Here is a 13,730-nt window from a genome sequence, read left to right on the forward strand (position 1 = left end):
AAAATATGTATTTTTAAATTTTCAAAGCTTAGCCCAGCAGCACATGGAGTACATCTGTTGGCTCTCAGAACTCAGGGAACACAAATGGATTCAGATGTTTAGGCCCTTTGTCTTCACTGGTCTCCGCTCACCTCGCCAACTGAGCGTGGCACAATCCAAACACAGTTTCTGAAAACAGAGCAGCTAGAGTTACTTCTCAAGCACTCTCTTGGGGACTGATAAAGTCAATCTCTGTTTATGTAATGAAATCAGGGAGCAAGGGGTCTGCTGTAGTGCTTTGTGGATGGGATTGCATTGGTGTTGTCTTTCAGGGAAAAGACTGGATTTAATAAGCCCTTGTTCTTACTCGTTTTCTGTGTAGGTACAGCCCACTCTAATGGATTATTTTGAGCTATTTTTGTTTAGGTAGTGTTAGAGCTTCTCTTTAAGCAATTGGTTTTAGTAAAATAAATAGGTTTATTGTAGAAACATAGGATACTGATATCACCTTTACCTGATAAAAAGACTTAAATGTCTGGTAACTTACTTCTTCTTTGTTCAGTGCTACTAGGGTTTACTGTGTGTGTGTGTGTGTGTGTGTGTGTGTGTGTGTGTTTAAGTAATACTGCCTTTTTAGTGTTCTTACATTTTAATTTAACTTGAACTTTTAAAATAAACTCTGCTGGTTTATCCTCTCCTCAAATACTTGCAAAATCCTTCGTATTTTTCAAAATATTTATAAAGTATTTTTGAGAGTGAAATCTCATAAAGATCTTTGCTTCAGGACCAGAGTTCAAAGGAAAGTCCGTTTGGTTTTAATTTGAAAACTGTAAAAACAAAATACCCTCAAAATGGCAGGGTGTGAATTGGTAACTTCAATTTTATTGCAATCTGCCAAGCCCATCCCCAGATGTTTCCAATTAAAAGCCAAGAATGCTAACTTGGGTGAATATCATATGAAAGCATTTCTTTACTTTTCTCTGATTTTTTTTTTTTCTGAGAAAAATAACAGTCTCAATTCCTTTAACTTTAATTAAAGAAATAATTTCTCATTTGCATGTTGTTTAAATTCGTACAAAGACAATGTAACATTCAAAGAGAATTCTTACATGTCAGATTTGCAAACGTGTAGTCCCGAATGCATAGAGGTTCATATATGTCGTCTTATAAAGGTGAAGTGAAAAGGCTTCTAAAAGATGTTGGAGTCCTTTAAAAGAAAATAATGTATTTCTGGATTTGCTATAATCAAAGAGTATACCTTTTAATACCCCACATTTATTTAAAAGGGGTGGTTAGTAATAAGCTTTTATTTTTGATCAGTTGTACATTGAATTGTAAGAAGTCCTTCTGTAGGAATCTAAGGTGTGATAAGATAAACCGGAATGTTATTTTGAAGCTGTCAATTTCATAATATTTCTCTAGATAATACTAAGTTACATTAGGATCCATACATGAGCTTGAAAGTTACTTCGAATATGTCATTCCATATTAAGAAAGATATACGCTGGCAATAAATTTGAATTTATGGAAACTGGCATTCGTTCAGAGAAAAGATGGAATTGATCTTTATAACTAACCTAACATTTTGAGTGTAAAGCTGAAGAGACATTGATTTTTGAAGCATCCACAAGCCACAGACACAGGACCACATACTACTAATCTGTGGAACCGAAACGGTTTCCCATCACATTTCCTATTTGGTGAAATTTTGACGGACATGTATTTGGGGGCTCAGGAAGGAGACAGCCATGTGGGTCTTGGGTCTGTTTTTGCTTTTGGTAAGTGCCTGACATTTTTTCCAAACATGGTACCACTCAGACTTGGACATGCTACAGAAGGGACCTCTTCTGAGGAGTCTCCCAAGAAAGCTGGTTGTCTCCGCCTTGTGTTTGACCTGCAGCTTGTTTATAGTCCTTGTTGCTGTGCCAGGTATCACAGCCACATCGCAGCTCTTTGTCCTTCCATGGCACCTTGTACCTACCACCCTGCATTTGCCCCTGGCTACACAAGTCACAGGATCCCATGCCTCCCTTTTCCCCAGCTGATCATGAGTGCCTCGCGAGGCTCATTCCATCTTTCCACCCTTGATGACAAGCAGAGTCCTGTTCATATTGGACTCAGTTGTGATTTTAAGGTTTTGGGAAGTTATTTTGAAAATACTTTTGGGGCGCCTGGGTGGCTCAGTCGGTTAAGCCTCCGACCTCGACTCGGGTCATGATCTCATGGTTCATGAATTCGAGCCCCATCCCGTGTCAGGCTCTGTGCTGACAGCTCAGAGCCTGGAGCCTGCTTTGGATTCTGTGTCTCCCTTGCTCCCTGCCCCTTCCCCACTCATGCTCTGTCTCTCTCAAAAGTAAATATGAAAAGAGAGAAAATGCTTTTTAACAATTGCGAATATCTTAGCATTTAGGTATAGAAAGAGAAAGGGGATCAGGAGTCTAGGTCTGAGTTCATTGCTACCATTACAGGACCTTCCTGTCTCATCTGCACAGTAGAAACAGCATCTGTTTTCATTACCTTTGTCATTTATTCGGAGATTTAGCTCCTGGGATGTGCAGAGTCATTACGGAGGCTGTGCTTAAACGCTGGGGGAGCTTGTTGTTCATGTTCTTTAAGAAAAAATTTTTTTAATGTTTATTTTTATTTTTGAGAGAGACAGAGACAGAATGCGAACGGGTTAGGGGCAGGAGAGAGGGAGACACAGAATCTGAAGCAGGCTCCAGGCTGTCAGCACAAGGCCCGACGCGGGGCTCGAACTCACGAGCTGTGAGATCATGACCTGAGCTGAAATCGGACGCTCAACCGACTGAGCCACCCAGGCGCCCCGACATCGTTCATGCTCTTGTCGTCACCAGAGTGACACTGCTGAACTCTGCACAGACGAGGAGGTCTTTTCTCAGGTCATGTCTCCCCCTCCTTTTTCCTAAAATGAAACTTAACAAGCTATGCATTTTTTAAAAAAAGACAGTGTATACCAGTAAAATAAGGAAAGGAATATTTTCAGCTCTGAGGGGGAAAAAGCTAAATTGACGCGAACTAGAAGTTTCTGACGTTCTCAAGTATGACAACCGCCGTTTAGATTTCAGTGACTCTTCTAGATCCTGTCGTGATCATGTACTTTTTAGTATCCAGTGGTAATTCACAGAACTCCTAAAGGTTGGGAACTGTTTCTGTACAGTAAAAATGCAGTGAAGCTGCCTCATAAATACAAGCTGAGCAGACACTGGTCGATTCCTATGTGTAAGAAGGGCGTATTCAAAGTGACGTCTGTGTTCCGAGAAGGAAGTAGAAAAGGCCTCCGGGCCGAGTGTCCTGCATTCATCCAGCCAGCAGTCAGCTGATGAGTAGGTTTGGGGATACGTCAGTGAAAAAATCAGACTAAAACTCCTGACCCTGCAAGGAGTTTCCTATGGATCTAATAAGTAAGTAGGAGGAAGAGTGTTAAAAGGCGGTAAGTCCTACGGAAGAAAATAGGAGGGAGAGGTGGGCTTCCTTGAGAAGGTGGCACTGGAGCAAAAACTTAAAGTGGATGACAGTCTTGGGAATATCTGTAAGACCAGCAGAGAAAATAGCCAGAAGCCTGAGGTGGGAGCAACCAGGAAGCCAGTGCAGCCAGAGTGGAATGACGAAGGAAGGAAAAAGTCGTAGAAGACAAGCCGGAAGGGTAACATGGGTCACATCACTTAGGGCCTCGTAGGCAGTGCTGTGGCTTTGGGTTTTGCTCTGCCTCTAACAGAAGTGTGGCAGTGTAAACAAATACTCCCCATTTTAAAATGGATTGCCAGTAGAGTTAATGGTTGCCAGGGCCTTAGTGAGAGAGAAGGGACTGCTAATGGGTAGAGAGCTTTTTTTTTTTTTTTTTTTTAAAGAATGATAAAAACATTATGGGATTAGGTAGTGGTGTTGATTGCACAACCTTGCAAAATACACGAAGCACAATGAACTGTACACCTTAAAAAGGTGAATTTTATGGTATGTGCATTGCATCTCAAAAAAAAATTACAAAAAGTGGTCGATTGCCAGGGCTGGCTAGAACCGTTTTTTTTTGTTTTTCCTCCATCTACGTAAGGTAGATTTTACCTTTAAAGATCCAGGTTTTGGGAGCGCCTGGGTGGCTCAGTTGGTTGAGTGTCCAACTTCGGCTCAGGTCATGATCTTGTGGTTGATGAATTTGAGCCCCACATCGGTCTCTGTGCTGACAGCCTGGAGCCTGCTTTGGATTCTGTGTCTCCCTCTCTCTCGGTCTCAAAAATAAGTAAACATTAAAAAAAATGAAGATCCAGGTTTTTAGGGGCACCTGGGTGGCTCAGTCAGTTAAGCGCCCGACTCTTGATTTCAGCTCAGGTCATGATCTCACATTTTGTGAATTTGAGTCCCACATTGGGCTCTGCACTGACATCGCAGAGCCTGCTTCGGATTCTCTTTCTCTCTGCCTCTCCCCAGCTCTTGCACACATGTGCTTGCTCTCTCTCTCTCTCTCTCTCTAAATAAATAAATAAATAAATAAATAAACAAACAAACATTTCTTTAAAAAAAAAAAAAGATCCAGGTTTTTAACTAGTTATACCTTAAGGGAAAGTCTTAGTGTTCTTGGCTGTGTTTTCATTTGAAGTAAAGGATGTTCGTCTGTTTTAAAGTATCCTTGCTGAAATTGTTAACAATTGTGAAATCAGACTATTCCAGACACCCTTTTTATATGCACTTTACATACCTGTGTGACTCTTACTTGGTAAGAAATGATAGCAAGATGTTTTTAACCTCTGGTTAGCAAAATGAATGTAATTCTTAGGTCGACTTTTGATTAATACATTTTGCTACACTAAGATAGTCTCCATACGGTTTATTTTGTGAGTCATCTACAGGCTAGAAAATTAGATCAATATGATAATGTTCTTCAAATTATGGTCTAAAGCATGCAAGTGAAAAGAATACCTGTTCGTTCTATTGACCAAAACCCAAAATTGAATGCCTCTTATTCCAAAAGAAGCAGTTATTTTTAATAGAAATAGAACAGGAAATGTATTTACCACCCCCACTCCCACCCCCGTTTTAGCTTTAACTTTGGAATTTCCTTGAATTTCAATCTATGACAGCCTAGTAAAGTTGACTGAAATATTATGACCATATCCTAATTTTTTCTCTTCTTTTGGTGGGGTTGTATAAGCATAATTTGGGTTTTACCAATAGTCTAAGTGGTTTTCTTTAAATGAAATGAAATCATTGAATACAGTCATGGAATGGAACATTGATTATTGCTGAGCACTCCAAGCAAAACATTCACTCTTCTGTGATAACTCAAAATGTAGAGGCCCTTAGTTTGTTTCGTGTTCCTTTTTGTTGTCTGCCCTAAAATGGTTTATAACCAGCTGCAGAAGTGATTTCTGTTGGTGAAGCTGTAGGTCAGAGGTCACCGAACTTGCTTCCCTTTGAGGACTTTGACCGGAGTGGTTGTCCCTCCCAGAAATGTGTAATTAATAATGAGGACTAGGCCTTCCCTCCTCTAAATTTGGGCTTCTTAGAAGATAGCTTTTACGTTGCCCAGGCTTCTTGAAGTGCGTCATCCGGAGCCTCCCCTCCTGGAATCGGTGCCTTTGCCGGCCCCTGGGGCCCTGTCCTTGTCAGATGGTGGTCGTGAGACGGGGGGGTCGTGAGATGGGGTGGTCGTGAGATGATGGGGTGGTCGTGAGACAGGGCGGTTGTGAGATGGGCGTGGTGATTCTGGGGCTCCTCTTCTGAAATTGTACATCAGATTGCAGGAACGCTCAGAAAAATTGTGAGATAAGCCCTGTCAGACCAATTACGTTTTCAGAATTTCGAGTACTTGAGAAATCTATGGTAACTCTGATTTCTTCTTCTTTGCAAAGAGTCTGCACCCTAGGAGAGGATTAATCTGCTTTCGCCTCATTGTTCCAGTATGAATGAACGTACTTAGGGGCTGATTAAATATTTTTTCTTCTGACTACAGGAAAGTATGTCCAAATCCTTAAGTAATTACATTCTTAACACAGACATTTCTCATTTTCTCACACTAGCTGCAAAGGCAGGGCAGATTCCAGGCCCTTGCGTTTCTCATTTGTGTGACGGTGACTTTCAGTGGAGCTTTAAGTACTTCCCTCCCCTCACTCTCAACCAGCTAATGTTAGAAATGTTAGAAAGCATAATGTTTCAAAGTGGTTTATTTCATAAAACTCTTTGTATTCTTTGGTGGCTCAGGAGAATAGCTGCCGCAAAGCCCTGAGATAAGCCTACGCTTTGGAGAAAAATGATGTCTTCACCTAATCTAAACACTTGATTTCGGATGATGAGCAGAAGTCAAAATGTATTCATTTGTGACTCTTCAGCGAGATAAATGAAGTATTTAAAGAGTTAAAAAGAAACTATCCGACCCGCTGTTGTGAGCAAGTATTGTCTGAAAAGAACGTGACATTTTAGAAACCCTGACCCCCTGCACTCAATCCTACTTGCTATAACCTGGCATGCGCTTCATCTTTGTCCTGGTCTGTCGCTACCGGGAGATGGTGAGTTACCTAGAGGCACTCGTTTGTTCATCATTCTGCTCCCAGCCACCCAGCGTCTGCCGCACAGTGAGGATTCGTTTCGTGGTCAGTGACTGTTTTTGAATGTCACTGTCATCGTTAAAGGCAGACATTGGGTTCAGGTGTCTGTGGATGAATCTGCATCTGTTTTTTTACTAGACATTCTTGGGGTTCTCTGCTTCTGTGTCCCTCCATCACAACAGACAAGATACACCATAACATTTTTATTACTGTTTCCTTGTTCATATTGGTAATATTTTTGTACTAAGTACAGAATTTTATTTTATTTTATTTATTTTTTAAGATTCTGTCTTTTAAGTAATCTCTACGGTACCCGACGTGGGGCTTGAACTCAAAACCCTGAGATCAAGGGTCACACGCTCTACTGACTGAGCCAGTCAGGCGCCCTGCCCCCTAAGTACAGAATTTTAGAAAAATTACACAAGAAGAGCCGGGAAATTCTGCACATGTGAAGAGCAGTTGTAGGGGGATGGTTAGATCTACTAGAGATTAAAATACAATATCAAGCTTTAATAGTTAAAACTGTGTGGCATTGGTACATGAATAGACAGATAGTGTCTAAATAAATAGGAAGTGCTGAAAGAGATCTAAATATATGTGGAAATTTAGTAAGTTATCAAAAAGGCGTTTAAATCAGCGGGGGAAACAACGGTTCTAAAATGATGTTGAGGCCACTTGGTAAACATCTGAAAGAAATTAGGTTAGATCCTTTTCTTATACCTTACACCAAAATAAATTCCAGATGGAGCATACATGTGAATGTAAAATTATGAAACCATAAAAGCACTGAAAAGAACATGTAAATGTTTTTATAATATTTGAGTGACAGTGACTTTTTAAAATTATATTGCAAAACTTAGACACTGTTTTAACAAATGATATGTTTGACCACTTATCAGATTTCCACATGGTGAAAGAAAATACCATACAGAGTCAAAAGATAGATAAGCTAGGGAAGTACAACATATTTTGCAAACCAAGGGTGAATTTCTTTAATATATAAAGAGTTTTTCAAATAACAAAACCAGAAATCTAACAACAGAGGGGGCCAACTTTATGGAAAAGGAAATGCAAATCCTTTCAACTTATGGAATGCTATGTAATGCAAATTCAAACCACAATGAAATGCCATTTCTCAGATTGGCAGAGATTGAAAGTTTTGATTACAGGCTGTGTTGGTAAGGATTTGAGGAAGTTAGCACTGTGTACATATGTTGCTGATGGAAATGTAAAATGGCACAACTTCAGTGGAAAATAGTTTTGGGCTAATAAAACATAAAAACCCTTACAGCCATCAATTCCAATTCAAGGAATTTATCCTGGACATATTCACAGATGATACATGTCCAAGAATGTATTTTCCCAAATGGTTCTACCGTTTTAAACCAACAATATCCAAGTTCTACATAGTCCAGATCCTTGCCAAAACTTGTTATTCAGTTTAAAATTAATGGCTTAATTTTAGCCATTCTGGTGGTTATGCAGTGGTATGTTATTATGGTTTTAATGGCATTTCTGGTAACTGATACTGAATATGTTTTCAGGTACTTACTAAACATTCATTTATATTCATATATATTTGGTGCCTTTTTAAAAATGATTTTTTTATTCTTGAGTTGTTAAATTTTTGATACGTTTTAGATACAGCTATGTTTTCTAATATATGTTTTGTTAATATTTTCTCTTAGTCTTTCGCTTGCCTATTTCTTCTTTTTTTTTTTAATGTTTATTTTTGAGAGAGTGTGAGCAAGGGAGGGGAAGAGACGGGGGGAGACACAGAATCCGAAGCAGGCTCCAGGCCCCGAGCTGTCAGCACAGAGCCCGACGCGGGGCATGAACTCACCAACCGTGAGATCATGACGTGAGCCAAAGTCAGACGCTCAACTGACTGAGCCACCCAGGCGCCCTGCTCCCTATTTATTTTCTTAATTTTTTAATGCAGTATATAATGGTCATGAAGTCCAGCTCATTAGTGTTGTTGTTGTTTTTATTAAAAAAATTTTTTTTTAACGTTTATTTATTTTTGAGACAGAGAGAGACAGAGCATGAACAGGGGAGGAGCAGAGAGAGAGGGAGACACAGAATCTGAAACAGGCTCCAGGCTCTGAGCTGTCAGCACAGAGCCCGATGCAGGGCTCGAACTCACGGACCGTGAGATCATGACCTGAGCCGAAGTCAGACGCTTAACCGACCGAGCCACCCAGCGCCCCTGTTGTTGTTGTTTTTAATGGTTTATGCTTTTTGTGCACTAAGAAATCTTTGTATACTGCAAGGTGAAGAAAATTTACTCCTTTTTTCTTTTTCTGTAGAACTATGCTTAGCTTTTTAAACTTAGCTTTTTCCTCCTCATCAGGCTTTCAAAATGGTCTATGACCCAAAAGGAAAATAAAAAAGGTTTAGACCCAGTGCTTTTAGACTGCTGGTTTTTCAGATTTGTTAATAAGGACATTGTCATATCATGCTGCTGCTTTCCACCAAGAAAACACTTTCTGAATGAATCTTGCTTTTAACAAGATAGGTATCATTGAATATTGGGCTTTATTGCACCTGCTAATTATTCATTCATCTCAAATAATCCTGTGTTGTGAATTTTCATGTTGGACGAATATGTGCACCACCTGGAGAGCTGCCCCTATGGATGACGTTGCCCGTGCCAGGGCAGTGAGGCATCAGCAGGGCAGTGAACAGTCTGGAAAAAGCAGGGTCATAGACCTGAGTTCTGGTCTTCCTCCTGTCCAGCAAGCATTCCCATTTCATCCAGAATAGAGTTCAAAACTTGAATTCTGAGGCTTCACAGAATCTGGTCCCAACCTACCTCTCCATTTCTGCAATGCCCCTCTATTTCCTGTTCCTCAGGGTGATCTTGCAACTCTGCGTCTCTGTTTTTACTGTTCCCTTCATCTAGATTGTTCTCATTCCTTTTCATCCTGCCCTGGACTTAACTGCAGTCAGTCTGTTAAATCCGCAATAAAACTCCGTATCCTTCTTGAACTCTCTCCCGGCTTCTCAAGAAGAAACTAGTTTGCACACACTCTCTCTGTACGGTCTCCCCCATTAGCTTGCGGACTTCTGACTGCTTCGAATACTGGGGGGTGTGGTGTTTCTTGTACGTCTGAGTGGGGCTTCATACAGTGACCACGTGGCGGGCCGGTTACAGAGCGCCGGTCTGTCATAAAGGTATGTGACAGTGTGGAGCCCATAACAGCGGTATTCTTTGTAGAGCGTTTGGCATTCAATAGTGTTTTTCAAACTCTGAAATTGTGACCCATTTGCCGTTCATAAAAGCATTTTTTATGGCTCAGGAGCATCATTAAAAAAACCAAAATGGAGTAGGTTAGGAAATAAAAGATTACATAACACGGGTAAGCGTTCTGTTGTACCAAACAGAATTGGGAGACACCGCACTGGATTTTAACCTCTATAATGAGTTTTGAAGTTTGCAATTTTAGAGAAGAGATATTTGGAATTTTTAACTAACTTTGGTACTCCTGAAATTTTTCACTAAATGATTTCACATAATTTGTACCTGTGGGCAAATGATTTTTTTTTCTTCAGCATCTCGTGTGTAGTCTTTGTTTTAGACTTGGGGTACATAATTGGGTTATAAATATATAAAACATTCTTGCAAAATGGCATTTTTGAAGAAGCTAGAGAATTATAGACGTTTCTCTAAAATTTCTGTAATGTTTTTTAAACTTTACATATATCAGTTTAGATTGTTCATGAAAGTTTCTTGACAAAGCAGTAGTTTTTAGTACATTGGAATGGAATGAGTGTTATCAACTAAATCTACAAATTAAAAACTTCTAAAATTTCATTTTTGAAAATGAGTTCACTCCATATATAAATTATGCTTTCATATATGAAAAGACAGTTCACTTTGATTTTGAAACTGGGTATTCTTTGCAGTCAGCTCAGCAAGAATCCTATATTAAATATTTCTTCCAAAAGGAAGTAGAAACTCGAATCTTCCACATCAATACAGGCATCACAAATAGTGATGCATTGCTTTTAGAGAGCTTTTGAATCAAATGTGCATTCTTGAGATAGGAAAGCAGTTACTAGAGACAGCTAGTATTTACAGTAAAGCTGTTTCTGGTTGACTTTGTTTAAATTTGTGATTAAAACCTTTCCTGGAACTCTGGAGCCTTGTAACCAGGAAGTTACTGTGTTTGTAAAGCCTGTGTTCTTGTTCCTTCACTTCTCTTTAGGGTCAGTATAGACCTTCTGATTTGTTGTGTCCTGAGACGTATGTTTGGGTGCCCATCGAACAGTGCCTGCCTTCACTTGAGAACTCAAAGTACTGCCGTTTCAACCGGGACCCAGAAGCAGGTACGTTTGGAGCAGAGCTCTGCCAGAAATCCTTGGCATTGTTTTTGGGTTCCTTGTGTGTGGCTTTGGCTCTTAATAGGGTCCAGGTAGCTTTTCATCTATCGTAGAATGTGTATGGTGTGTGTGCGCGCGCATGTGTGTGTAAGACCGGGAGATACCACATGTGCGCACACACACAACACTCTCGCTTCTGGAAATAAATGCAGAAACCTCATGTGCTTCTGCTCCTTACTAACCCGTCTCCTTCTACTTTGAGCGTTGGTACCACCTTCCATTTCTGCTACAGCTGTCACAGTGCATAAAAATTCTTCCCTAGACTGTTGAGTTTAGGTAAAGAAGATAGAAATACTGACCAGTTCGACTGAACAAGGCCGGGGAATGGTTTCCCGAAGGCCAACAGGCTGGGATGGGTTTTGTGACAGTACTTTTGTTGTTGTTGACAATACTTTGTTGACTTTTTCTTACATCTTTGGTGCTTCTCCTCTCCCGTCCCTTCTTCCACCTCCTGCGCACGCAGTCCAGCCCTAGCCATGTCTTATCTCTTGGTACTCCCCATTTGGATAGTCTGTGCACTGGTGGTAGGCACAGACACTTGCACATACAGCCTGGGGTCAGACTCCCTGCAGGTGGGTCCTGGCTCCATCATCAGCCTGTAAATTGTGTGCCCTTGGGCAATTTCGTGATCTTCCAGGCCTCAGATTCCCGACCTTCAGAATTAAGATAATAATAGAACCTACCTTGCTGAGCTGTCATGAAGATTAGAGTAAGACAGGCACACTGAGGCTAGCCCCCTCGTCTTGCTGGGTTGGCGATGGCTGGGCAAATGAGCGCGCGATGTCCCGTAGACTGTGCCACGGGCTTTCATCTGCATTTCCTTTATTTGCTCTGATTCCTGTCTCCGGAAAAATAACGCAGTTCTAGTCACCTCCCTTTTGTCTAGATCTCGCTCAGTTTTCAGCAGCCTTTCTCACCCTCCCCGCGTTCCCCCGCGGCTTTGTCCATCAGGCGCGAGTTGTGCTCGTGGTGGGCATCGACTCCCCATGTGTGTTTTCCTCAGACTGGAGTTCCTGGGTGTTCCCCCTGTGCCTCACTGACGTCTGCCAGAGGAGGCGCCCGGTGCACAGTTAACAGTCACATTTTCTGTCTAGTCACCCGTGGTCTAAGCTTGGAGAAAAATCAGAAAAGGGAAACGGAAAGGCCGGGGGAGGGGCAGGGAGTAAATGGAAGATCAAATAGGAAGACAAAGGGACAAGCAAAGAAATGCAGGAATTTCTTCTGTTCTAGGATGTGCGTTCTTTACCACCCCCGCCCCCCGCCACAAATGAGGTTTTTTATTTCCAAAAAAGGAAAATTGGTTCATGTTTCATTGTATTTTGGCATCTCCTTGAAAAGCTGTTATGCAATCAAGAGTGGGCACTTCTTACACATGGTGATACCTTAGAATCTGATGAACAAGTGGCCGTAGGGACCCACCTGACTCCTACACCAGACACCCCGAGGTCACCCCAGGCTTCCTAGACATTTAGGGTTTGTAGAACAACCAGGGCTTTATAGTTCTGCACCTCCGATTGTCAGCATTTCATTATTTCATTTTAAGTAGAATTACACCTGACTGATCAGACAGACAGACGCGTTGCTTACAGACAGCCGTACTGAATTTGTCAGCGTTTGAGTCAGGCTCAAAGCGAAAGGCAGTGGTAGTTCAGAGGAAAGCAAATACTTACCTGCTGTCCCTTCAAAAAAAATTGTTTTTTCCTTTTTAGCTTTTCTCAAGGGCAGCTCAGAGTCATTTCCTTCTGGTGAGAACAGCTAACCGTCCTACTGCATTATTTCACGTTCACATACAAAAGTGGATAAGTTCCTTCCAACTAAATAAAAATGATCACGAATTGGTTTCTGACTCCCAAACTTAAGACGCAGTTTCACTGTCCCCTTTTTCTTTCCTGGATCTATTTTAAAGGTTGCTTCTCTTATATAGTATTTGGAGATTAAAACAATCACAGGCTCTGTCTGTTGTAGAAAGCTGAAAAGGTAACTGAGTAATTTCCATGCACTGAACATTCAAGTAAAGATTTATTCGTGTTAATAGACTTCAAATTCATTTTCTGAAGTTAGCACTGAGGAGCATTTCATGGCAAAGAAAATTTGAAGTCTCATTTCGACGGGACTACACCATGGTGAGTGAAGAGTGTGCACGACATGCTTTTCTCCTGTAATCTGTTACGTTCCAGTTCTTACGGCATAAGCTCTAGGTCTTAACATATTCATTGTTTAGAATCCATTTACAAAAGTCAGAGGACTAAGTTTTCTTCTTCAAAGAAAAGGAAGATCCTTTTCCGTATGCTGAGTCTTTGGAACTTGCAAGAGAACACCGTACAGTTTTATCAGTATTGAATATCACAGTCCAGACACTATTTGAAATCAGACTTACGTCCTGTGGTTTTAGGAAATTAAAATGCAGTTACATGCTGAAAGGTATTGAGCATGCTGTGAAACATGGTCATTTGAGATTTAAATGGCAATCTGTGAGAAACCGTTCTCTTCTCTTGGGTCCGTTTTACTTTTACGTGACCCAAACTCCGACTCAGACAAAATACAGAGTTTAATATGGACACCGTTGTTAGTCGGCATGGTGCTTTTTTCCACTAAATCTGTTTCTCCTCCCAGCTGTTCAGTAGTTACATTACTCTGCAGAAGGCACAGCTGATCGCCACAGGTCTCTGTAAAAACAGTTCGGCTACAAGGCGTATCAGGAGCCACTTGTAAGAAAAATTGCATTTCCCTCTCTCCTGAATTGATGTAAGCCTCTGGAAATCCTACTCCTCCCTGCCCTCCACCCCCTACTCCCCTACCTCCCGCATT

General features: G+C 41.0%; 1 protein-coding gene across 5 annotated transcripts in view; it reads left to right on the forward strand.

The window, feature by feature from the left end:
• ATE1 (arginyltransferase 1) overlaps nt 1-13,730 on the forward strand; it is a 156,451-nt gene that overhangs the window by 105,577 nt on the left and 37,144 nt on the right. For 3 of the 5 annotated variants that reach the window (XM_060641308.3, XM_060641310.3, XM_060641309.3), the window contains one exon: nt 10,748-10,868. The exons of 1 other annotated variant lie outside the window; for it this stretch is intronic. In XM_060641308.3, coding sequence (XP_060497291.1) covers nt 10,748-10,868 — 121 coding nt within the window. Of the gene's footprint in view, nt 1-6,192; nt 6,446-10,747; nt 10,869-13,730 lie in introns of those variants that run through there. One more of the 5 variants, XM_078434893.2, reaches the window with a different exon arrangement.

The sequence above is a fragment of the Panthera onca genome, chromosome D2 (genome assembly GCF_046562875.1).
Source record: "Panthera onca isolate mPanOnc1 chromosome D2, mPanOnc1 haplotype 2, whole genome shotgun sequence".
Lineage (NCBI taxonomy): Eukaryota > Metazoa > Chordata > Mammalia > Carnivora > Felidae > Panthera > Panthera onca.